The following is a 26,864-nucleotide window of genomic DNA, read 5'->3' as shown; positions in this document are numbered from 1 at the left end:
ATGGAAAAACGGTAAAGGACTTTTCTGTTCAGTTTAATGCGCTCTATCTGCTCATAAACATGCTATAAAAAAATACCAAATACCCTGTATATATTTAATACTTGACTAGATCACTTTAGTTGTATTGACTCCCTCGTTAGTCTAGGTACTCAGAGACTATGGAGACATAAAATGTCTGATTATAAAAAAATACTTGGCTGAATGAATTAGAAAATTAATGTAGTCATTTTTTCCCTCACAATATACGTGACATTAATTGTCAGCAGATACAAGAATGACACCTAATGAAATTTGATCCCCAATTTCAAGTATAATTAACAATAGTAGTAAATTGTCTGAAAACAGTCCTCCCATGTAACATGTTTCTCATTATAGAGAAAATTTGCGGAGAAACTTGGCTAGCTCACACGTAGAATTCAGCCAGCATCTTAGTCGGCTCATAGTCCATGTCCTCATTCTTGTACATATCCATAATCTGGAAAAGTCGTTGTTATGACTAAACCAAATATCTTAAAAGTAAATTTGATATATAGTATTTAAAATATTTAAAATAATAAGTATAGTAAACCTGTGTTTATATAAATTAGATATTTACGCCAATTAAATTATTTTTTTGTGAGTTAAGAGTTTAGTTTCTTTATGTAAATAAAAAAATTTTAATATTATAAAAAAGGACAAATCTATACCCATTTATAATACTTTATATTAACCAACTTATAAAAATTATAAATAAAATTATATTAGTAAAACATACAATATGTATTTCTAAGAATTTTCTACTAATTTAATTTTTTAATAATGCATTTATGTTATTTCATTTCAATTATTTCTATTTGTGCATAAGTCTGTATAAATCAGATTTCAAATGTAGATAATAATAAAAGATTGTAACATCTTTCATATATCAAAAGTTTTCTACGTTATCATCTTTCGTAACAGATTTTGTAATAAATATAAAAATTTTTGTTTTTATTTTCTTAAATCGTTTTTTTATGAAGTCATACTCAGTTCTAAAAGGAAATTTAATAAATAAGAATTATTATGTTAACAAACAAGATAAATTAACCCAAATAAATTACCCAATAAATTGCTTGTGCATACTGAAGCAACATTAAATATATATAAACATATATTTTTAGCAATTCAATGTGTTTTTTAAAGATTTTTATACATAAAATAAATTAAAAAGTATTAAATCAATAAAAAAAAGTAATCGTAAAGAAAATCTGAAAAATAATTACAGAGAATCCAAATTTTTTGTACTTGGAATCTGTTGTATTTGTGTTTATGTCGGATTAAAAAAACTATTGCAATATATTGTATGTTCATAACTTATTGTTTATTTTGTTACGTAATATAAAATATAACAAACATAATAGGAAAAATAAAAGAAAAAATATTTTAAGAGTATAAGTTTATTAAGAAAATATTAAATAAAGTGTAATTATATAACAAAATAAGAAAGGAGAAAACATTATAATCAAAATTAACTTTAATGATCAATAAATAAAATTGAACTTAATTATAAAACAGAAGTATACAATAAATTAAATTTCTTAGTAATTTTACCAAGCCTATCCTACATTAAAATATTTATTAAAAATAAATATATAAATATTATAGAGAAAACCTAAAAAAGCATATTTTTACTCTTCTAACAATATTTAACGATATGTTAAAAATAGACGTTTTCAATATCAGATCGTATAAAATGCAAAAGTCGTATATTAAGCATATAAATATATTGCAAGCGCAATAATTGTGAAGCTATACTATCGGGAAAGCGTTTATCCTAGCGAGAGTCTGTTGCCTTACCGCATTCACGTCCTTCTGCAACTCCTCCAATTGCTTCTCGTGGATCACTTTAAGTTTCTCCTTCTCCCTGTTCTGTATCATTTGCGCGATCTTGCGCTCCTCCATGAACTTCTTCGTGTTGTTCTGCTGCTTCTCCCTCAGTCTACCCTCCTTGATACCGCGCGTCTTCAAGGTCTTGTCGTTCATCACTTCCCGCGCGCTCTCCACCGACAATCTCGCCTGCCGTGCGGTTATCTCTTTCATCTCCCGATCGTGACGCGCGGCCTGCTGTTTTAATTGCGCCACCTGCGCGGTCATGCACAATTTACACAGCTGCGTCCGTCGCTCTTCCAGATGCCCGCGGACAAGCTCGCGTTCCTCTCGACGTTGCCTGTCGGCGAGAAGCGACCACTGGGTCGTCTGTTCAGAAACGGCGCGACGAACAATGGGATCCCTCGAAAGTTCTGCTTTACTGTAACGTTTTTTTAAGCTTGTAATTTATTTTGTTATATTGATCGTTAATTTATTGCCTTTTAATTTATCCGTTTAGCATTTAATTATACGAACTTTAAACTCTATCGATGCTGCTATAAAGCTGCTAGCTTCAACTACATAATACTTTTTTACTTTTTAAATTTTAAGGTATTTAAATTTGGTATAGTAAGCATATAAAAAGAAAAAAATTTAAACTTAAATCATACAAAAAAGACTAACTTTTTTCCTTTAAAAATTTTCTCTATTGCAACGCAATGCTGCTTCTGAATAGTTAATTTCTCCTTGTGATGTTTCTTTTTCAACGACTCCAGTTCTTTTTGTTGTTTCCTTAATACTTTTTGATAACCCTTTTCGTGTCTCAGCGTCTCCAGAGTAATTGGATCAAACTTCATTTCCTCTGTAGAAATAAAATAAGAAATAAAACAAGTACGCATTTGTCGTTCACAGCTGGCTATTTTTGTATCTTGCAATTTACCTCTTGGTTTCGCTACCTCTTGATGATGAGGTAATACGTTGTTTTTGTTGTCTACATTGTTTTTACTATCGCTCTCTTCGATTCCCAGACCCCGCATTTTATTTTGCGACATGCTTTCTGATTTTCTGAATGCTCTCGGCGCCGTCAAAGCATCCATAAATTCTAAAAAAAAAAATAAAAGGTTTGAATGTAGAATTAAGTATAACATTAATCAATTAATATAATTAACATATATTTTATTTAAAATCTATTTTTGTATAAAAAGGATTTAAACATACATTTAGTAAATCATTATTGAAGAAATAAAATCTAATTTTGACAGTAAATTAACAAAAAACAAGAGCGATCAAAATTATTATATATAATTTATTAAATTTATAGTAATGGACACGGCAATAAAATAAAATACTATCATAAATTTATCATACAGTTGGAGCATGTCCAAACGTACCTTCAAAACCATCTGGCACATAGATTTTTATGTCAATGTTGCAAAACAGCATAGGCAGAGACATAGGAAAATTGGCTTCGGTTCGCAATGCGATATGCCGATATCCGGCTTGTAAACCGTCTAAAGGTACGATTCTCTGTCCTAGCAGTTTGCCGTTCGATTCATCGTACACCGCAAATCTCAGAGCGGCTAAATCCGGTAGGACGACTTTTCTGAAGAGAAAGGGTTCTTCATTGTAAACGGGGTTCAAACCGTTGGCGGGGACCACTTTCGTGCGAAATTCCTTGCGTATTGTGTCGGTTGGTAGGCCATACATTTCGACTTCAACGTACGTTCCGACTTTCTTGTCAGACAGAAACTGTCCAGCTATTACCTGTTACACAACGTTGCAATAATAAATCAATAAATACAAATGGTGAAAGCAATTTTTTATCTTAAATTTTTAAATTGAAAATTTTTTAGAGTTCTTTTTTTGCATTTACCTATTTTCTGATTTATTAGTATTCTAATGCAAAAAACTATATGCAATAAAATATTTGAAAAATATATCTTTAAAATGTATTTTGTTGTGTATTCGCATTACTTTTTACAATTGTAATAACGCAATTTATATAAAGTTCTTTGGTTGAACAGTTATTTCAATTACGATCAAGATAAAATATTTTCAAATATATAAAAAAAAGTATAATAATATATTATACTTCTGTTAAAGATTACAGATTAGTAAAGAATTTAAATAAAACGTTTTGTGAGAAATAAATCAAAGAATAAATGCTCAACTTTTATATATATATATATATATATAGAGAAGAGAGAGAGAGAGAGAGAGAGAGAGAGAGAGAGAGAGAGAGAGAGAGAGAGATATGCATGTGCGCGCACGCACGCACACACAAAATCTATTAATATAATTATATTTAATAAATATTGTACAGGAAATTTGATTTTTTAGAAATACTACAAGTTTTATAATGTGTGATAAAAACGAAGACGTAATGCATAAGAATCGTATTAATGTTATATTAATCCGACTTTGTATCGAAAAAGAGAAAATTTTAAAACGTAATATCGCGAGTGACCTAAATTGTCATTCAGGAAAAAGAAACGTACCTGAACACTGCACTGTGTGGCGATCACTCCATCCACGGGACTCTCGGCGAAAGGATCGAAGCTCCTATCAGCACGTCTCATAAAATCCGGCTTCAATAAATAGCCCGAAGATCCGTTGTACTCGAACTTGCCTTGATTCAATTGCATGGGCAGATCCGCGGTTTGAAAGTTCAGCGACACCATTTGGCAGCCAGCGTTCCAGAAGACCTGTTTCGCGACGATCGATCATTGAGAGACTTTTCTTCGTGTTCCCCGTTGCGCAAATTGCGCTCTACTCTGCATGTGCTTTACCTGCGGCATGTAGTTGGAAGAATCGGCTCGTGTACCCTTCGGATAAATCCGGCTCATCTGCCGCTTGTTATAATTTACGAATTCAATGGCAGAGGTTTTCAAATGATTCAAGCCAGCATTTTCCGGGAAGGAAGACATATTGTAATAAAGGTTCTTTTCTGAAATATTGTAATTTGTTTTTAATTTTAATTCATCAATTAATATCAGTTACAATTTTTTGTCGCCATTTATTGAGCATAGGACACAATTATAATTTTAAGTAAAATATAATTTTGTTTTAAAAATGCAAAAATGCTACCCACCTTCAGCATCGTCGAAACTGACCAATTTTACAGGTTGTGCATAGTTGACCATGGAGGACAGAAACGGATGTACATTGGAAGTACTTCCGACATAATGCTGAGGCGGTGCCAACTCTATACTTTCTCCAAGGACTGAACCAGTGCCAGATTGTTGCTGTTGAATACCCGACGGTGTTATAGATTCGGAAACTTCCTCCTATAAACGAGGAAATATGTCATATTCATTTTACCAAAAAAAAAACCTCAAACGCTTAATTCGATTGAGGTTAAAGGGTTACCGTACTCAAATTTGAGGATCATATTGACTTTTACTTTTACCAATTGTTGATCCACAGCGACGACGGCGATCGTCGGTGGCGCGCTAGGATCTTCCTTAACCTCGTCCTCGACCACGAATACGCCTTGCTTGAATTTTTCTAACGCCTGCTTTTCTTCTTCAGGCTTTAGGCGCTTGTTCTTAATAAGGATCTTGCGTTTCAGCGCATTGGGCGATGGCAACAGTACTCCTGGCTCCAACTGTTTCAATAATGTTTTAATTAAAAGGTATATGAAAGAATCATCAAATTTTGTATGATTGATTTATCGTATGCTATCAAGCTTTTGAACCAGAAACTTTTTTAACAAAAAAAGAAGAAAACTAGAGTGCAGAAAATCCAGTTATATTTTTCGTCAATTTTGTATAATTTATTGTAATAATATATCTTAAGAAATGAAATAATGGAAACACATTTATTGAAGCAGATAATCCAGGCCATTTAAAAACTGATATCACACGATATTTTATAACATCTACAATTAATCGGTATTCGTAAGAACTTACAGGATAATCTTTTAGGGGTTCTTTCAGCAACAAATCACCCAGGATTTCATCACAGTACTTGGCCATTTTGTATTGCTGTTTAATGCTACAATGATTTTCAAAGCTGAGAATCACTGGATATTCCGATGTAACGAAGGCCGTGTCTCTGATTGCGTATATAACGTCCTTGAATAGAATGTCGGTGCACATAGCTTTGCCGTGTGTGATTATCGGCTCCCCTTCGTCTTCTCCTTTGCCGTCCCAACAATCCAATTCGACGCATCTTTAAATTCAAGTTGAAAAAAAAACTAAAATTAATAGTCCTCGTAGTTATTGATTGTTTTCTACTTTATTATAAAGAAATTCTTTGCGTTTGTTTATATTAACAATTATGTCGTCAATTCACAAATTAATAAATCAAAATTAGTTGAATATCACAAGAATGTACTTTGATATAATTGTTTAAACCAATATAAAATGATAATGATTAAAAAAGGCGAATATGTTAAATTAATTCATAAAATTATGTTATAATTTTTTTATAAAAAATAATTACTTTAATATTCTGAAATAAAAATAAATCGGCATATTGATCTATTGTAATATATATTTGTAATATACATTGACTAGTGCATTAATAATCGATACATCTATAAATGCATCAAATATTGAAAATCGCTACAGTCACAAATTGAGAATAATCATCATTCCATATTTTATTCCATATTTTACGTAGCAGGATTTATCTTTTACCTGCATCCGGCAAGTAAAACTTGTCTGTACATCTCGACGCTGCTCTTTCCACCGATTTGACGTCCACTCAGATAAGTGTTGTGGCTCGAATTGATGTAATAATGCGCCAAAGGTTGGTCCATATCCATATAAACGTCTAGCCTGTCGAGAAAAACTGGCGCATTCTCGTCAGACATCAGGTACCTTATGAAGCCGTCCTTCGTCATTGTTTCTGAAAGCGCGCAATTACGTAAAGAAAGTCGTTTTAAAGCTGCAAGTTAAGCCGGTTCATTAATTCTTCAGTCACAGCTGAGCTAAATGACACTTAGTCGATTAAACGAACTGGCTCAATTTTGCAGTCTCATTAAAAGTTTACCCCGTCTTTGATATCTCTGACATCTTAATGCCCTAATATATCCAGTATATAAAAGAACGAATGAAATATCTACAAAGAAATCAATACTTCGTACTTCGGAGATCCGAACGATCGGGCTTAATTTTAGACAAGTTCAAGAGAACTGTTCGAAGGAAACGTTTCGAGAGTATATGATTTGTTTATCAAGCTCTTACTTTCATTACGCGCAACTTCGTTCTGTTCGTAATCATTGATGATTTCCATTGTACGTTTCTCGTCGTAGAATGGATAGAGAATTTCGTTCAGGGTCGGATCTCTTTGCTTTTCATTAAGGAAGGTAATCAGTTGCTCCAGGTTAATTGTATCGGCCTTACCCTGCGTTCTAGAATTGTTAAGAACAATAATCCGTTATGGGAAAAAATCTTTTGCTTACGTCATGCTAAAATAAACTTATGAAGTATTGCAAAAAATTAAAATAATGAAATATATACATATAAAATTGCATGTTCCTAGAATGCTACTAAAGAATCTTTACAAGTGCTAAATCAAAAGTTTAATAAAATCTTTTAAGTTTTGATTAAAAAATAATTTTTAACAAAACTTCTCTTTATGTTAAAAAAAAGTTTATTTAGTTTTTTAACATCTTGCAATCTATGAAGCAAGAAAAGGTTATTTTACTTTTTAATTATATAGAAAAATTTCCATCTAGTTGATATTATGAAAAAAATATGAATAACACCCTAGAAATATATATAAAATACACAACTTCCTACACATTTTTTTATATTGTATATAAATAATTAAAGTCTGTAATTATTGTTAAAATAGATATTAATTTTTTCAATATATGAGACATTGTCTTCTATATAATTGGATGTATTTAATACAAGCTTTAAGTTTAAATTTTCTCCGAAAAAATATACTCACATTGATTGAAATAATTCTTCTATGTCGTTTCTCGGACATATTTTGTGATAAAGCGCATAAAATGCGTCGAAGGTGAAGTCGTCGGGTTCTATTACGTCGTTCTAAGCACAAATAAAAAATCTTTGCATTTCTGTTACATGTAAAAATGCCATATCGATCATTTATTCTGATAATCATACCTTTCCGCTAGGTAAACCTAACTCAGAGAGACATTGGTAAACGAGCTTTTCCGTTTTACCAGATGCGAAAGTTCTCGCGACCACTTTCACTGGAACTTTCCCAATGGGATCTACCAGCATCCTAAGTCGCATCCAACTAAAATTATGTAAAAAATGCTGTTGCTTTATTTGCGATTCCATTATTTCTTCGAAAATATGCAAGTAACAGCATTGTCACACGCGCGGTATGATATAATACTTTTGCCAATCTTCAAAGAATAAATAAATTATGTTAAGCTTTTGGTACTATAAAACTAATATAAACTTATTAAGAAAAAGAGAAAGAAAAAGAACGTTTTAAATAAAATGTAAAAGAATTTTGAAAGCTTTGTAATTTCCGCTGAGAGTCAAATCGAACTTGCTTATCAGCTTGCTGCAAATCAAATATTCGTATCCTTTTGCGTTGGAAAGAAATTAAAGAAACGCGAAGTTACGTTACGCTACGACGTACGTCACTCGCAGAACACATTTATGGCTAATTATTTCACAAAGAGTAAATAGAACTGTTGTTTACAGACGCGTTAACGCAAGTGTATATAAATGCATTGGCAAACTCACTGTTTCTTCAGACATGTAAGCGGACAAACGTTATTCGCTTTGACGTTGTGCGTAATCGATCGAACGCCGTCCAACCATACCTGTGACGACATATACGAATAAAGTGTCATTAGATTTTTCTTATGGAATCAGAGAATATATTAAATCTTGTGTTGCGACAGAGATATTAATCTCTTACGTTAGTATTAACGTAATCTTATCAGTCAATGATCGTTACATGTCGCGATGTATGGCTACGCTTGTAGATGTGAATAAGCGCTATTTATATCCGGGCAGAAATGATTTGCTACTTCAGCAAAATTTTTGCATATTCGATAAAAAGCAAATATTAAACTTTCCTACCTTACGTATTATTAATTTTCAGTAATATTAAAATACGAAGGAGATATATGGAATTAATAAACTTTAAGTAAAAAGCAAGTAAATGCTACCTGATAATGTCTTAAATGCATAGTAATTAAATATAATCTTTGCATGTTGTTTCTATGATATCAATAATAACAATTTACAATTGAATAAAAAGTAATGAGTAAATAACGATTTGATAATGACGTTACAATTTTTTCATAACGCTAATGATAAGGCTAGAATTAAAATACTTTCGACAAATAGTTAATTATCATTGTAAAAAATTATAATGTCATTTTATCAAAATTATTATTATAAAAAATAAAAAAGTAACGGCAGCTCGTTGTTTGTAACGTGTTACTATTCATCCCGGCAATTCATCACATATATAGGACACGCGATAAAGAATCGGTGGTAATGCGATATACGGAACCGTGTGTGACATATTCACGCAATTTTCTTATCACTGCACCAGTAAATAGCGATAAATTCCTTTAAAAGTGACATGAAAACATGCAATGAAAAGAAAGAAAAGAGCAATACGAAACAAATCCGGAAGAATTCAGCTTAATCGCGATTACACACTCAATTCATGTCATATCAATCGTCATGTGTGTCAGAAATTATCATGAAATAATATTAACAATTAATGGTAACGTATTGCAATTTGTTATCGTTAATTGACACTTCGTTATTGACGTTATATTATTCATATCTGCGATAAACTGCAAGAAAATAACAATTTCACCAACAATAGTGATGTTAAGCCGCTATATCGGTATCATATCTGCTCGCTAATAATAGTTTACTTGACCGATAAATCGAATGGCGAGCCGATGTCGTGTTTCCGTCGTTATCGCGATTAGTGTGTGGCACGTGCGTTACCTTAGCAGTCGCAGGATCCGGACATACGACGTGCTGATAGTTGATGTTGGTGTAATCGACGCCAGAACAGATGGTCAGACTTTTCTCATCCAACTGTTCGCCATGCTTGCTGAGCAGCTTGTCGAATAACTTGGGATCCTTAAAATGCATCAGTTTTATTAGCTATCGAACGTTTTCTCTTCTTTTTTCTCCCTTTGCTTTTTCACTTTTCTTTTTTTTCTTTTTTTTTTATTTTTTTTTTTTTATTATTATTATTTTATAGGTAAGCTCTTTTACCGCAAGTTCGTACAACGTCATTGTAATTTTAATAATTCTAAGCGCTATCATCATTTTGCGTAAACGATGGAAGAATTGTTTTACCTTGGGAACGCCTCCGGCTCTGATGTCACTCACTTGACACAACTCAATAACATCGCCGTCCTGCAAGGAGGAGAGACAGGATAAAAATAAAACGTGTATATTCAGGACACGTAAGAAGGTCCGAGATACCTCGTTCCTTTGACATGAACGAAAGAACGCAAACAGGAGGGCAAACAAAAAAAACCCTCACCTTCCCCTCGCTCTGCCAATAGATAAAGAAACCATACTCGTCGACTTTGAACATGCAATTCAGCTCGATTTCAGTGTTATCCTTCTCCTCCGTCCAACGATCGAAGACGCAGCCGGTGCGGAGTGCTTCCGGCACTTCGATCTGCCAGTTGAACTCAAACCTCTTCGTCATCTCCGCGTCGTTCTACCGACTTCCGGCCAAAGTCAGCCCAGATACGGCGTCTTCCGGTTCTGTCAACAAGGATCAGCGTCGTTAAAGGTATCCTCATCGGGCATCTTTCCTGGCTGCCGTCAAATGTGTCGAAATCGAGTATCTGCTTTACGTCCAGGGCATTTGAAGTCTGACATTTATACCTTGCATTTTCCTCGTATTAGTCCGTAAATTGTTCCGATGAAATAGGACTGCTATATTTGTGAGCGAGCTTGTATGCAGCGAAACGTAAATTTCAAGAAATTTATATTTTATATGTATCTTCAAGTTTTTACGTAAATTTTATTCAGTGGGCGCAGCTTATATCGCGTAGGTAACGAATTTTTATAAACGATAATTGGCGAGTGCGAAGACACGTATGGTATGTAACACGTAATTGAACCTTGAGAAATTACCGCCATTAATTGTATAAAATAGGCTGATTGGTAAAACACGCAGTAACGCTGATATCCAGATGGACTTCGTTCTGACACGCAATCTGCTTATTTAGAACTCATTTAACCGGGTGTTTAGTTTAGCTAATTATTAGGCCCGAGCTGTGCACGGCCTCTGCGATAAGCAATACGTGAACCTAATACCTCAATAGAGCCTTCGGAATCTTAATCGGGCATTAACCCCTTTATAAAATGAAGCCCCAAGGTTTTTTGACCTTTAACCTATCGAGCCTGCGACACGTAAGCAAATTCCAATATTAAAATCATTTTTAAGGGTTCCGTAAGAAAAGAATTCCAATAATAAATAATATGCAGAATTGACAGAACCTTGATTAAATTTGTTATGTTTAACTTTTCATCATCATTATAATTAGAAAGTTATTATATTTTTTAAACATTATACACTATTCTTCAGGAAACCATATGTTGTTATTAAAAAACGAAAACGCATTATTGTTGCTTCTGTTGTTGCTATTGTTGCTCTTCAGACTCATTATTATTAACGATCAATACAATATTTTCTATTATTTTTTACTTTTTTATACAACAAAATGTGAATATAAGAGTATTTTAATATTAAATCGAGAACACTATTATTTGTCTCTAAAATTGTGCACAACATTGTACTTTAGCAATCTCTTTTTTTCTGTCAGAAGATAAAACTGAAAGTTTCCACAATGGTATAGAATAACCATTTAATGTATCGCCGACACACAATGTATGCGTCAATACCTTATAACTCTTGTATATGTATCTCTATATATTTCACGTGTATTCCTTTCTTCCTTTATGTACGGCTTTCCAGTTATTCTTAACTTTTTTTTCAACGACACATAAAAAGCTTGAAAGAAGCAGATTTGTTTTCTTCTTCTTTTTTCTTCTTTCTCGTACTTATTTTTATTTTTAAAAGAATCTTAGTCTCTTGGAAGAATAAATTTTGTCTATGGAAATCAATAAAAAATAGAAATTAGAATAGAATACATTACAATATGTAAGTAGGTCTTCAGCACTCGCGTAAAAAATTGAAAAAAGCTGGCATTGAGAAAAGACGTCATCGCACACTTTGTTATACAAAAGCTGTAGTTTGAAGAAAATGGATAAGTTCTCCTTTTTTTTACATACAATGTAGCGCTATGGAACATTTTTCGATGATATAAATAAATATCTTTTGTGTATCGTGACATACGGTGCTCGGTATAGTTAAACTATATGTATAAGTTCTGAATAAATATCGTTGCTCAAAAGTTTGACATAAATTTTTCTTTCTGTTTTTACACGGTATATGTAATATTTAGAATATACATATAATAAAATATATGTACATTTATTTAAAAACTAAGTATTCGTACAGAACATTTCTCTCACTTTGAATCATTGGCTTTTGGATTTTGGATAATCGATAGTTCATCACGCTACAGAGAACCTTTTAGCATCGTTGCACCGGTTAACCTTTATGACAAACCTGCACTATGTGGGACGAAGTACATACACATAAATGTTGTCGAGTGAAAATAGTCATATCGAACTAAGTTCTGTTATACATTATTAAAAACAATGCGTTATAAAATTGTAAAAGGTACTTACAATGTTAAGAGCGTCTCTTTCGAGTTGACTTGCTCATTTTAACTCGCAGGCTGCACCTGGAACAAAATATTTAATAAACTTTAATGAAAATCTTAATAATTAAAAACCCTCTTTGGCCGGCGTTCTAGGTAATAAAACATGTTTGTTTAAAAAAGTTGTAAAAATAGATGCTCAAAGTTCAGCATATCAAAATTATAATATAGCTTACAAAAATACATATTTTTTATTATATTATATTAAAGTTTTTTTGAAAGCTTATTAAGCTTAAAAGAGATCCAATTTAAAATTAGAGACTCAATTTATTTTTCACATAGTTAGCCCCCTCATAAAACCCGATCCTATTAAGCGGCGTGTTAATTATATCAACGGGCAGACACGTGCTTTTCTGAAATAGGTTTCACTCTTCGATTAAGTGACTCAATCGATACCCCGTATAATTACGCCATGCTTACGTAACAGATTATGTATGTAAAATGTTTAAATAAAGTATACAAAATCTAGATGATAACTTTAACATCATTAAGCCTATTCGTTTAATGACGTAATCCCATTATAACATAGATAGTACATCTTATCATAATCCCTGATTTAAAGAAAAGTAATTTAAAGTAATTTAAAGTAAGTGACAACACAAAGCAACGAAAAATATTGCAACTGTGTAGTTGCAATGTATTAGATAATTAAGTATATAATAATCCTGCTTCCAAAAATTTTCTTGCATTTGAGAGATAATAGAAAAATATAAATAAGTATAACTAATATTATAGAATATATATATATAGAATTATAAAATCCTTTTGAATCATGCGCCATTAACAAAAGAGGAAATTGCTAGATGGATTCTGAAGATGATTGTGATTTATAGTTTCTAAAAATACAGAAAACATTTCTATCATATCAATTTCTTCAAATATTTTTCTATTTTTAGTTGATTAAAATGATTATCGTCGAAACTACTTTGTCGATGATGAAATTACTCTTTTTATTATCTAAATTAAAAATAGATCAAAGTAATCGCGAAGGGTAGAAAACAACAACAAGTGACGTATCACTTTAAAGATTTTTATTAATAGATGGCATTTCGCATTGTCTTTATGTAAAGGCCACTTTAGTACATCTCCCGATGATTTCAATCACTTATGTAAAAGTATTTACGGAATAAATTAAAAATAAATCAATGAATCGTAGAATCATCATTTTTAATGTCAGGATTATTATAAATGCAAAAGAAAAATATTAATCATTTAAAAACTATTTAATAATGGAAAACATATGTAGTTATTAAAAGTTGTAACACAATATTAACGTATTATATTATTTAAATTAAACGTAGTTAATTTAAATACATTAAGTAAAACGTAATATTATGCTATATAAAATATTAAACTTTTAATTAAACAAAGTATTTAATAAATTTTTAAAATAATTTTTTTATAAATATAAAAAAATATATGTTAATTTTTTGGTTTTTATATTAATACATAATATAATTTTTTGTGTTGTTAAATTAAAAATGAAATATTATATATAATGTTTTATTAAATATTCTATCATAAATGTTGATATCAACATGTATAATCGCTACGGATATTCCAAGCTCTATCGTGACTTATCTTAATTGGTACATCAGGAAATGGAAGCTGCTGGACGCTATATTCCGTACTTACGTACGTATGTCAACACGAGAAAGCACTCACGATTAAATACACATTTTTAAAAGGGACCGTAAAAATATTTACCATAAACCAACTTTTGCCCGCGAGCAAAAAATAACAGGTCTTCTGAAAAAGTTATTCTATAACTCGAGTTTTGCAATAATATTCGAATTTGTCGTACAGAATCTATGACTACACTTTGTATTGACAAGATAAATTTACATTTGCAAATTTATTTATATTTATACTTTTGCGTTTTATATAAATGTCATCTTTAAATTAAATGTATCTTGCATAAGCTATTCTGAATCATATTACACATCAAAATGGAAATACATTCGCGCTTTAAAAAATATTGGCAACGACTTCTGTAGCAATAAATTATTACTACGTTTCCAGAATCCGAAAATGAAGTCCGTTAGCGCTTTTGATCTATTATTAAATATCGATCTATGACTTTCAATCCGTAAATCAAAAGATAACTTCAAGGATAAAATTTTCCTTGAAAGTTTTAACGTTGAAAATATTACGCTGAGATTGTGTCAAGAAGTTTAAGGCTTATGAATTTCAAGTGAAGTTTAAAATTGAAAATGATTCAAGTGCAAAAATACGTGGAGGAAGACTATACATGCTAGCTCAGTATATTGGTTGGCAATAACGTTGATACGCGGATCATAAAATTATAAGAGAGAAAGAGAGAGAGAGAGAGAGAGAGAGAGAGAGAGAGAGAGAAAGAGAAAGAGCAAATAATATAATAAATAAGATACTTGGAGATGAAGTTTGTATCGGTGACTTGCATACTTTATTGTCAAGGTTGACCAGCGCAAAAATTTTATAGTTCTACATTTTGCCAGATACATTTGTTTGCTATAACACGCTATGTTGTTGTTACTATTGTAAAAAAGATAATATTTAATAAATTAAAATAACTACAAAACAGCTGTCTCTGTTTAACGTATAAATCAATTTTGACAAGCTGCACACGGACGTCGATATAGAAGAAGATACATGTTCTGTAATCCGAATCACCTTGACCTATAACTTGTTAAAGAAAGAAAGATAAAGAGAAGAATGAGGGACCGTATAGAACGAGTTTTTCGGAAAGAATAAAAGCTGCAAAGATTCCAAAAGCAAAACGTCGGCGAAACTCGCCACATTCGCGACATCGATAATCGCGACTTCCGAAAACTGGCCACATCCTCCCGGATGTTTTCTACCCGCGCGGCAACGCAAGTTCGTCGTCGCCGTCGGAGGAGGAGTTCGATTGCCGCCATCGATTTGTCAGAACGATCAGCTGACACCGCAGGTTTCGCGCGCGTGTAACGCGTCGACCGTGAGATATACGGATTTTCACAGAAATTGCAAAATATCGGCGACGCAGCGGCCGACGCCTCGGATGGAAAAACGTTCGAAATGCAAACGCGACCGCCGACCGTTAATGCGAGCGCCTGTAATCGGCCACCGACGTGGAGTATCTCGTGGGTATACACGCGGGCATACAACGCGTGTCTATATAAACAGCGCGTGTATACGGAGCGCATAAACAGAGGTACGATACGAAAATACATATAACGTATGTGACTCGTGCCGCTCTGTGGCCTCTTCTTCTCTTGGGCAAACGATGGAAACGTTCTTAGAGCAATCCGCATATTCCCATGAGACGACCGCATTAACGATGCGTTATAATTTATGATTACCACAATTCCCCCTCACTGCTCGTGCCTCGTTAAGGTAGCATTAAAAGCAAGATGGCGGGTGAAAGCCAAACTAAAGATAAGGAATCGGTTTGATTAAGATTAGCCTCTTAAGATAGCGTTTAATTGATCATGCCAACCAATGATGTAATGGTTGTAGTTAGAACAAGGCACTATTTAACAAGTTTTTTTTTAATGATAACGTATCCCTGCACAAAAATTGTCAATTTATTTTATACTAATTAATTGTTAACATAAATTAAATATAAAATAATGCAGGACTCTTGTTTCATTGAAAATTACATTGATTTAATTTTAGAAACTATTTCTGCTCACATATAAATAGTGCAGAAGCATGATTTGCAAATAGTTTACCTTTGGACCGAAATGATTTACTTAGCACTGCGATAGAGGAATTATGTAGCATAATCTCATGATGGAGAACAGAAATATTGGTTCATAATATCACGAACGTATAGGAGAATGTTTCATCTTTGGTATTTAATCATCTCTTATTTTCGTATACATCTATTTAATTTGCTTCCTTATAAGATTTAACTTGCGTTATCATCTGATTTTTGCATATCAAACATGATTTTGATAAGTTCAACGTATTATTTAATATATTTTAGATAGTGTTTCCTATAATTCGATCATTTGGAGATCAATATTTTTTCAATGATAATATATTTTTATTAATCATTATCGTAGTAATGTAATTCATAAAAAAATACAAATAGGATTCAAACATAGACTGCGTTGACCTTAAGATGATCTTTAACAGAAAATTACATTTATATGTCTGCCCAATAAATTATTAAATTTAATATTAATATTGATATTAAACAAGAACATATTAAATTCACGAAAGATTATTTGCTAATGTTCACTCAAAAGAAGAGAAAGAAATTAAATAAATAAAATTAGACATGATTTGAGGTCATATTAAGATCAACATGTCCTATATAAAGTTTATTTTTTATGAACTACATTACTACGTTGCAAATATAACCTATGCTATTTAAACAAAAAGATTAAAATATCATAAAGGTTGAATAATCATAAAAAATATAATTCGCATTATAATTCTTCTCTTTGAAATGAACTACTCTTCCCTTTGATATTTCTTCATATCATTAAAAAGAGTAAAGATATTATAAATGATCGAGTTACAAGAAACACCGTACGTATGTTATTGCACACGCTCGTACAACTTCTCGCAATATGTTCTGTAAGCACGGGAAATTTTCAACTAAATATAATGGTTCATTACCCATAATTATGGAATATTTAACACAAAAGCTCTGACTTCCAGAAATTTGATGTAATTACGAACGCAAATTTGCAAAAATTTTAATAACTTTCTCGCGCTTGCATAAATTTACTTATAAATTTATTTTCATATTTATTTGTGCTGTGACCTTTTTTACGTAAATAAATTCCTTTATTGTACGTAAATGTTAATTAAACGTAAATATATTTTTACATAAATAGATCTTTTTGTTGTTTTCTATGTTAATAATTTCTGTCGTTACAATTATAACAGTGGTATTATGTAATCTATATTTTGTCTAATTTTCTCTAGTATAATAAAGTTATTCATGCACTGATTTTCATTAGTAATAAAGTATCTCTTGTATCACATTTTCAGTAATGCATAAAGTTGTCTAATATTTGATTGCTAATTAAAATCAAAATTAATTAAATTAATTTAATTACTCCTGAATTTAGACACTTCTGCTCGAAATAATTAATGAAGCGTGAAAAATATTGAAGCGAAGTGAATCCATAATTTACATAATCAGCAAAAGAAACATAAGAATATTAAACGGTGTAGAAAATTAATTGCTAAATGACCGTGATTCAATTATCTAGTGCGGATCAATAATAATTATATAATTTCCGGAGCTTTCGAGATTGAATTACACTGTCGCGACATTGACCGCTCAATCGTTTAATGCATTTAATAGCCACTTTAAGAAGAATAGAAACAAATGAGGCTTATGACCTGACTGCCTCTGTTTTTAAGACATATTTGTATTACATAATAACTGCACATGTTACATGCTTAGCTTCATATACGTTCTAATAAATTATTAAATTTAATATTAATATTTAATTTATTAAATATTCAATGTTAATATTAAATTTTATTATTCAACATTAATATTAAGTATTTTATTAAATTTAATATTAATATTAAATTTAATAAGAAATTAAGTAATATTACGCCAAGATTTTAAGTATTTGCCGATATTTATTCAAACCAAGAAACAAAAAGAAATAGAAAAAAGTTATTAAAATTTATTATACTTTATAATTTTAATCTTCTAAAGTTCAGTTAAATAAAAAAGTAAAAAAAAAAGTTATAAAAAAGTTAAAAAGAATAAAAATACTCGGTTTTTTTATTGTATGAAAAGCATGCAAAAAACAGAAAAAAATATAAAGAGAAAAAAGTAGAAAATAAAATTTAAGAAAAGAAATAGAAAGAAAAGCAACAGCGTATTATAATTATTTGAAAAATTACGGACAAATAAATATTTGTAACGTATAATGAAAACAGGAAATTATATTACAATAATTATTCTATAACTTATATTATTCAATAATTTCATTAAATTTATTTAAAAAGAAAACAAATAAAATAATGTCTTAGGTATTGACGCTTCTCATACAAAACATGCCACATGATCTTGTTATTATTAACTTCTTATTATAAGTTGCGTTATGTCTGTTATTGCTATCGGCCGATATAACGTTTTCAAGTATACAACAGATAGCTCTCGATGAAAAATGTGTTATGCAATATATTTGTGGTCGTAATTCATTCGTCTTTCATGTTTGCATTCCGCGTGGTTAACGCGAGAGAAACCGATGACTCGCTATCCATATCATTAAAATTTACGAGCGCAATACTCTCACAGTGCAGAACTCGCCGGAAGATCACAAATATTTCAAGAGAATCGCGCAAATTCGCGCTTCCAAAAATATTTTGTATCTCACAATCGCAATACCCGATGCACGTGCAGATACCTCGAGCTATTACGTGAACACGGCCAGCTTGCATTTTATTTCTCGACAAGGATAAAACTTGTTTCATAATTCAAAGTTTCTCGTGAGATCACCGTTCAATTGAACAATTGCGCAATTAAAGTTTCCTCCAAGCTGTTATTGTGTTTTTGTGTTGTACGGTGCGATATTATTTCCAAGAAACACGTCACCTTTTGTGTGCCGCTATGCACAAAAGGATCGGAAGATTACTGATAACTTTTGAAAGAGTAAGAAAACAAAATTTTCCAAGATACACTAACTCGGCGACATGATTACTCCAAATTATTAATCCCCGGGAAAGAAAACCGCTGCCTCTGCTCGCGTGGAAAAATCGAGAGAGAGCACACAATTAAAGACGAAAGACTACATAATCCTACGATTAATATCCCGCGATTGTTCTGCACGAATGAAGGAGTATGCACTTGTCATTACTAAAAGAAAATGAAACGTCTCATTGGAGCGTCTGTCGTTCAGTTTTCTTTTTTCTGCATGCTAACCGCGAGATTGGCGCCTACTTGAGACCACGCACTATAGGGGACACATGCACTATACATGCCGTTCGACTTCCTCGGCAATCGCGCCAAGATAACGAGGTCCTCCGAGGTGTTCCAAGTGGTATTCGCGACACGTCCCACCGATTCGCGAATACGGCACCGACTGACGCGACTGACGCGAGAGAGAGAGAGAGAGAAAGAAAGAGAGAGAGAAAGAAAGAGATCAGGTGTCGACCTGACGGTCTGACCTCGCGCAAGAGAATGTCGTAACGTTCGCGCGCGACGGCGGCGGCGCCTCCGGGTTCCCTTGACCTCGAAAATCCCTCGGGAAGCCCGAGTGCGACGGTGGTGCCTGTCAGGGTCGCGTCCCGATATTCGCCTCGCGGCCTCTGCGCTTCGCGCACCTCTATCTCGCGCGCCTTATTTCGCGGCTTATCTCCCGCGGCGATAACACGGCGCTTGCTAATTAGCAAGTCGTCGTCGTTTTCTCCTTCTCCTCCTCCTCCTCCTCCTCTTCCCGCTCCTCCTCCTCCTCCGCTCGCTTCCTCGCGCGAGTGTGCGTGCGCGCGGCCGGATGGCACACGCATGAACGACACGTACACGTTATACACGAACGAGAGCAGTAGAGTAGCGAGAGGTGGAAATGCATAATGAGAGCAAGAGAAAGATAGAGGGGGGAAGGAGAGAACGATAAAGAGAAAGAGAGAATGAGAGAGAGAGCGAACGCGAGTACCGCGTGGCGCGCTGCGCGTGTGCCGCGCGTACAAGTGCGGCGGCGTCTGGTTAATGGTCGCTCCGAGCGATTGACCCATTCTTTTAACGGACAATATGTCCCTCGCGGGAATGGCAGCTTAATAATTGGCAGTATCGCACGTCGCAACGCGCGGTAGATTCAATCTATCGCCGGGACATTTTAATCTATTACGGACTGCCGCGGGGAAAGTGGTTTGCGGCCGCGCGGCGGCTCCGTGGATGGTCCGACTAATTAGAGCTGGTTAATGCTGCGCAAGTAGGAGCCTCTAATGTTATCTAACGCTATCTGTCGCTACCAATCTAGATGGTACGTCCTTTACATGCAAATTAATTACATGCGCGCCTCGCTCGGGTCGTGAAGCGGGAACGTTCAGACCGGCGCTCACGGCGCTAATACGTAAAACAAGCGGCCCGACGTTCCGCTATTGACACTCGGCCATCGGGCTGTCACGTGATAAAGTAATTAAGCAAATGAACGTTTACGTCTGACGAAACGGGAGGCTACCTATAATTGCCGGCACGAAAAGCGTGCGCGGCGCGGCGAAACGACCGGAAGCGAGCGTGAGCTCCGGTCCTCCTCGCTTCCGATCCGGGGAGGAAACGAGAAAACTTACACGGAGAACAAAATACACGGACGCCGCGTGAACCGGCGGCGCGGCACGCGTGGCACCGCGACGTCTCGTATGACCGCGCACGGGAAAGCGTACGTGCGCGTCGCTACGCTCGCTGCACCTGGCGTCTCTCGCGCGAGGAGGAGAGGTTCCCTGCTGGTTTCTCTTACCCGCGCTGGATCGGGTTCCCCGCTCCGCGCGTGATTATCCGTCGTACGGCGACGAGAGCGGCAGCGGCGGCGGCGGCGGCGACGACGACGACGACGACGACGGCGATCTCATCCTCCGGCGCACATCAAGCCCCCGCGCGGGCAACGTACGCACACGCGAGCGGCTCGCCACTCAAAAGAAATTTAAAAAAAAAAAAAAAAATAATGTCAAAGCCGAAACGGAAAGTGACAGTCGTGTGCGCGCGCGCGCGAGTGAAACTGCGCTCCGTCCAGCGTCACGACGTCCTCCGGGCGCGATGGAAGAAACTGACGCTGCCGCACCGTTTCTGCTCTGACGGGCGCCGCACCAGCCGTCCGGCTGGCTGGCTCGATACCGTCCTTTTCCCCTGCGCGCATGTGCGCGCACTCGTGACCGTCATTCAGTTTCCATTACATCTTGTCGGCAAGAACGAGATCTGCCTCCGAAGCTATATTGCATCACACCGCGGAGAACGTGTGTATCCGTACCGTCGTCGGAAGTGGCAGCTCGGAATATTCCGACGGTCGAACGGTGAACGGGCTTTGGACGGGTGCCCGTCGATCTTGCCATTCGGATCCGAAGAGGCTACGATTCTCCCACGAGAGGTGTTGCGAATTAAATATACATACATTCCTTAAAGGTACATTTTTCAAAAGTTCCAGTTTGAACTTCAGAGAAAATAGAAAGCGAAGTAAAGAAATATGTCACGAGGAGAAGATCAAAAGTTGTCTACTTCTATTTTGCAATACATACTGCTGTCATGTGAAATCTACCTTGAAGCCGTAACTGTTCGAATTGTATATCTGAAAAAATTCTTACCATTTCTTCTTCTTAAACTATTTGAACTATACACTTCACTCGAATCTAATTTTTAGTTTGAACAATTAATTAAAAAAATTTTTTTTTACTTTTTAATCAAAACAGAAAATTGTTTTACGTATTTTCGTTTAATATGTATACCAAACATACATTGACATCTTTTTATTGTATTTGGAGCAAATAAAATTTCAATGAGTCTACAACGCTGGATAAATACACACATCGATAGATTCTTCTTTTTTAAATATTACCTAATATTAGTCGCGTTTACTTATTTACAGAATTATGTTATTAAAATATACTTTCTTCTACATTGTATCCCATAAAATCGAAATCGAAACACAACAATATTTTTTGTACTCCACTTTATCATCTCAGTACAAAAATACTTAATAAATCATGACAACAAGAGAAAGTTAATTTTATAACTAATGTCGTATATCAATAACAATAAAAAATAATATTATTAGATTTTTCAAAGTACGTATAGAAGGAAAAGATTAATCGCTTCTCTTTAATTACCGAAGTCATTTACAGAGGTGCAAAGTTTAAGTGAAAAATGTTTAATTTAAATTTCAACGTAAAAATCTCACGAAACTACCGCGGTTGCTAACGTATCCCGCGTTCTAATTTATATCATACAGTTGATTTAATCAGTGAAAGCCACAATAAACTTTTATTTACTTCGCAAACACGTAATGGAAACGGAACGGAGTAAAGTTCGATGTTATAAGACCGATTGGTAGAAAAAAAAGTATAGTAACTGAAGAACAAACGTCGGATGTAATCATTGACCTGACGTTGACTTTCTGATAAACGAATTTTGACATATATCGAGTTTGATGTAAGGGCAGCTGAAGATAAGTGAACGCGCGTGCTTCGAAGTGAGCACATCTCAATCGTAAATTCCGATGTAGAATGAACTCGTGAGTCATCGGATAGAAATATCTCACTTTGCACGACGCAGACGAATCGTATGTAAATAAACAAGCGAGTCTTAAAAGTGCACTAACAACAGCAGTAATAAATTGCATAAAACAAAATGTGACAAAACGCGAAATCGAAAGTAGCGGCAGTATGATGTTTTATATTAAGCTTGTCAATGAAAATCATTAATAAAATACGATTATACATTTTACAGTCTGCTGAAAAAGACTGCAAAATGCAAAATTTATCGCAGTGTTATTGATTGCATTTTACATCTGTCATGTTTCTTAGCAGATAAAGAAAGAGTTGAGCATAAGAAAAATTAAGAATAAACAAAATTTTTTAATTGTATTATTTACACATAAAATTTCTCTCTCTCTTTCTCTCTCTCTTTCTCTCTCCTCTCTTACATTTTATTATACAACAATATAATTTTTCATATAATTAAGTAAAATTAAAATTAATACTTGTGCATTAAAGAAAGGCTAAGTAAAGTCATAATGATTTCATAAATTATTTAAAAATATAATAAATTTATCTAATAATATCTAATATTTTATTTATCATTGAAAAAGTTCTTTTTGCAATAATAAGAAAGTTGAGATTAGTTACAAATATCAAAACCTGTAATGCTTTATGCCAATTTTATTGACAACTTATTGATAGCAATAATTTTTAGATAATAATCATAATAGTGCGTAATAGTTCATATAAAAAAAACTAAGAAAGAAAAATTAAAAGAAGTTAAAATTAACATTTTGATATATGAGTTATATTTCATTTTTTTATTTGTAAAATAAAAATGAAGAATAAAATTTCTCAAGAAAAGATAATATTTAGATTTTATATTTATTATTCATATGAATTTCGCTGAATCGAAGAGAATAACATCCACGCTCTCTGTGAGAATTTCTGTGAAAATTAACAGCAACATTAGGTCGGTAACACAGCATGTTGAATTTTAAAAAGTTCGCATTTGATAATTTATCTTCAATTTATGTAACTAGGTGTATATTTACATATGCCTTCTATACTAATCGATCCACTTTACAATTTCGCGAATAAAACTGTTATAAATAAAATTATAAAATAATTTATACTTTACTTTTAAATATTTTGTTATTATAAAAGGTTTTCGAATGATTAGAAGCCTCAAGCTAGTATGCATATTAAGATTATTAAAAATGTTCTATATTAATATTCATAGACTTAAAATGAGAAAATTGATCGATAACTACCGAGTCTTAGACCATCCGATGTCATATACATTATACACAGCTATACATATACATTACTGTGTACATTACCCGACATATCAAATGTATACTGAGAATTTATAATTTACGTTATGTGTCTTACTCATTTTTAATATTTCGTAAAAATATAAAATCTACAAAATTTATATTTGTATTAGTGTTTCGAGTGTTCTTATCACTTGCAGTATTGCGCCATATTCCTATGCTTTATCATAAAGTTTAATATTAAAGCATGTAATAATTTTCATTCTTATAAAACAATGTGTATTTATAAATCTTTTTTTTTTTTCAATTTTTAATTCAATTTGAAGAAAGAGATACGGGATAATTAATATCATAATATTAATGCTTATATAGTTACTAAATTAATCGCGACTTGTGAATAAGCATGTAAGTATACTTGAATACAAAACTTATGTTATTGTAAGATTTATAGTTAAAAACGCACAAATACATTTTTTTATTTCAAGTATATTTAATTAAATTAATTGATTTATTATGTAAATATTATATATTACGTATTAAGCAATAAATAAATATTCTATACGTTTAAATATTATCTCTATAAATTGCAAATTATTATAATTGGTTTTTAATTAATAATTACGCGGAACAATAATTTATAATTATAGGAAAAATTTATTAAACGACATGCGATACAGGAATAATTACAATATGATGTATGATAGTTTGTAATAATTCTATAATGATTTTCAATAAATTTAATATTTGAAAACTGACAATTAGAGAATTATTTCTTTACTTTTCTACGCACAACCACGCACTCATGCACGTGCGGGCGCGCACACACATACACATACACACACATATCGTGTATTATAAGTATAAAAATAAAATAGTAAATAATATACGTAAACTGTAACTGTAAAACTTAATATTTGTATAATATATATATTTTTATTATAAATTGTATAATTTTTATTATCATATTAATCATAAAAATTTATATATTTTTAGTACGGTAAACGTTTAAATATTATAATGATAATATTGATTCTAACATTTTGTTAATTTTTAGCTGCAAAAATTTAGTAAGTCAGTATTTAAAGCATTATAGTAACGTCTGTTAAACTACGACGTGGAAATCATTTGAAGAGTCATATTAGAATGCGTTTATGAATAAAATTTAAATTCGAATACCATTGAAAACACGCTTGGTCGTTGAATTGCATTGTGTTCGAGATTATGTTGAATGCTTGCGTATTTTTGATTCTTTATATGATCGAAAAGGGAGATTTTGTCAGTGATCCGCATGTTCTTACACATGCTAAAGCGTTCAAAATTTAAACGTCAAAAATGAATCGGGAACATCTCGTACTACAGAATTTATTCGCGCAGTAAAGAATACAAGTTCTTTTCCACCAGTGTTTATTTTCCGTCGAGTTACCATTATTACATTCCGCATATCTAAGGAGAAATGTTACTAGGAAAATTAACAAATTATTATAATATTGCAGAGACTTTGCGTGTACATGCATGTGTGTGTGTGTGTGTGTGTGTGTGTGTGTGTGTGTGTGTGTGTGTGTGTGTGTGTGTGTGTGTGTGTGTGTGTGTGTGTGTGTGTGTGTGTGTGTGTGTGTGTGTGTGTGTGTGTGTGTGTGTGTGTGTGTGTGTGTGTGTGTGTGTGTGTGTGTGTGTGTGTGTGTGTGTACATGTATCCATGACGAAAGCTTGTTTTATTATCATATTCTTGATTACGAAGCTACACACATTTTCACCTCGTTGCGAATAATGCGATTACAATAAACTTACTTCATCGCGCTTAATGAAATTGCTTGTGTATATATGTATATAGTTTTAAGAAAATATACTTTCCCATTTGGATAAAAACTGTTATTAAATGTGTCTTTTTTATCCAGAAATATGTGTTAGAAATTTTAAAACATATAATAGATATTTATAATTCACCATATAATTAGAAAAGAATATTATTAAACTTTGCGCAAAAATCACACAAATTCATACATACGATAACACTTTTATATTCTTTACAAAAAATACAAATTTAATAACGTTATTCGTGCTCAGTTGCCTGATTGAAGGAATTATCACAAGACTAAAGAGTTAAGCTAAGGTAATGTGTTTGCACTGGTAAGACTCGTTGCACGCGCTTATACACGCATTACTTAACTACATCATTAACTATATCGCGTTAGATATAACGTGACTAGTTTTATAGCTTTCTGGAATAACCATATATTGGCATAGTAAACAGAGAATCTTGAAACTGCGTTTATGATTTCATAGTACTATGGTAACTGTATTTATGGTTTCACCCCTATGTACGCTTTTAAGCGTATAATGGAATATTCTACCCAATAAGAAAAATAGTGTCAAAAACAAAGATTTTAGAAAAATAAACAACAAAAACTAATAATAAATATCTTTTCATAACAATTGTACATTATTTTAAATTAAGTATTATTTTTAAATAATTATTTTAAAAATTAAAATTAAAAAAAAACGATGCAAAAAATACGTACGGAATTGCGTTTTGTTTGTTTCAGCATAAAATAGTTACAGTAAAAAAACTTATACATTTGACATATTTACAAAAAGTGTACATTTTATTATCTTATTTTTATGATTTAGTTTTAGTTATATATCTTTAAAAGTACATTTTCATATTATTTTTATTTGTTGTTATTAATAGTAATAATGATTTCACGTATGATTATTTTAATAATTATGAATTCTCTTAATGTGTGAATATAACTATATGCTCATGTAAAATACGTATATTGTATTTATTATTTATTTATTAACGTCATATAAATGTATACTAGTAGTATAATGTTTATCTAATTATTTTAGTTATTATTTGTCATAAAAAATTTTTCAAATTTGTCTGCTATTTAATATGTCTGATGAATCTAATC

The 26,864-nt window shown here is 32.8% G+C and overlaps 1 protein-coding gene across 4 annotated transcripts; it reads right to left on the bottom strand.

Annotated features, from left to right (window-relative positions):
• Nucleotides 1-226: 226 nt before the first annotated feature.
• Nucleotides 227-21,215, bottom strand: LOC105840064 (1-phosphatidylinositol 4,5-bisphosphate phosphodiesterase). 4 transcript variants are annotated; one of them, XM_036289516.1, is made up of 19 exons: nucleotides 20,944-21,215; nucleotides 12,516-12,571; nucleotides 10,288-10,517; nucleotides 10,098-10,157; nucleotides 9,738-9,875; nucleotides 8,505-8,584; nucleotides 7,908-8,043; nucleotides 7,729-7,829; nucleotides 7,017-7,183; nucleotides 6,468-6,678; nucleotides 5,736-5,997; nucleotides 5,222-5,431; nucleotides 4,916-5,111; nucleotides 4,614-4,771; nucleotides 4,323-4,529; nucleotides 3,216-3,588; nucleotides 2,509-2,926; nucleotides 1,816-2,266; nucleotides 227-475 (listed from the first exon to the last, which is right to left on the bottom strand). In XM_036289516.1, exons 3-19 carry the CDS (start codon nucleotides 10,456-10,458, stop codon nucleotides 404-406), a joined length of 3,411 nt encoding a protein of 1,136 aa, XP_036145409.1. In that variant the 5' UTR covers nucleotides 10,459-10,517; nucleotides 12,516-12,571; nucleotides 20,944-21,215; the 3' UTR covers nucleotides 227-403. The 4 variants fall into 4 exon arrangements, with proteins under 4 accessions (XP_036145409.1, XP_036145411.1, XP_036145410.1 ...); XM_036289518.1 differs by having other exon boundaries at nucleotides 5,234-5,431; XM_028195005.2 differs by lacking the exons at nucleotides 12,516-12,571; nucleotides 20,944-21,215 and having other exon boundaries at nucleotides 404-475; nucleotides 2,509-2,686; nucleotides 2,765-2,926; nucleotides 5,228-5,431; nucleotides 10,288-10,458.
• Nucleotides 21,216-26,864: the final 5,649 nt, after the last annotated feature.

This window comes from Monomorium pharaonis, chromosome 7 (assembly GCF_013373865.1).
Source record: "Monomorium pharaonis isolate MP-MQ-018 chromosome 7, ASM1337386v2, whole genome shotgun sequence".
Lineage (NCBI taxonomy): Eukaryota > Metazoa > Arthropoda > Insecta > Hymenoptera > Formicidae > Monomorium > Monomorium pharaonis.
Note: the sequence above shows the minus strand (reverse complement) of the source record. Positions and strands in the feature narration are given on the sequence as shown.

Bases quoted from the DNA above. Each gene is read 5' to 3' on its own strand.
- LOC105840064 (XM_036289516.1), bottom strand. From the start codon at position 10,458: ATGACGAAGAGGTTTGAGTTCAACTGGCAGATCGAAGTGCCGGAAGCA. The intron at 2,927-3,215 runs GTACGTTTGGAC...TTTTTTTTTTAG, and splicing joins TGTGCCAGATGGTTTTGAAG to AATTTATGGATGCTTTGACG. The intron at 476-1,815 runs GTAAGGCAACAG...CGACTTTTCCAG, and splicing joins TGCAGAAGGACGTGAATGCG to ATTATGGATATGTACAAGAA.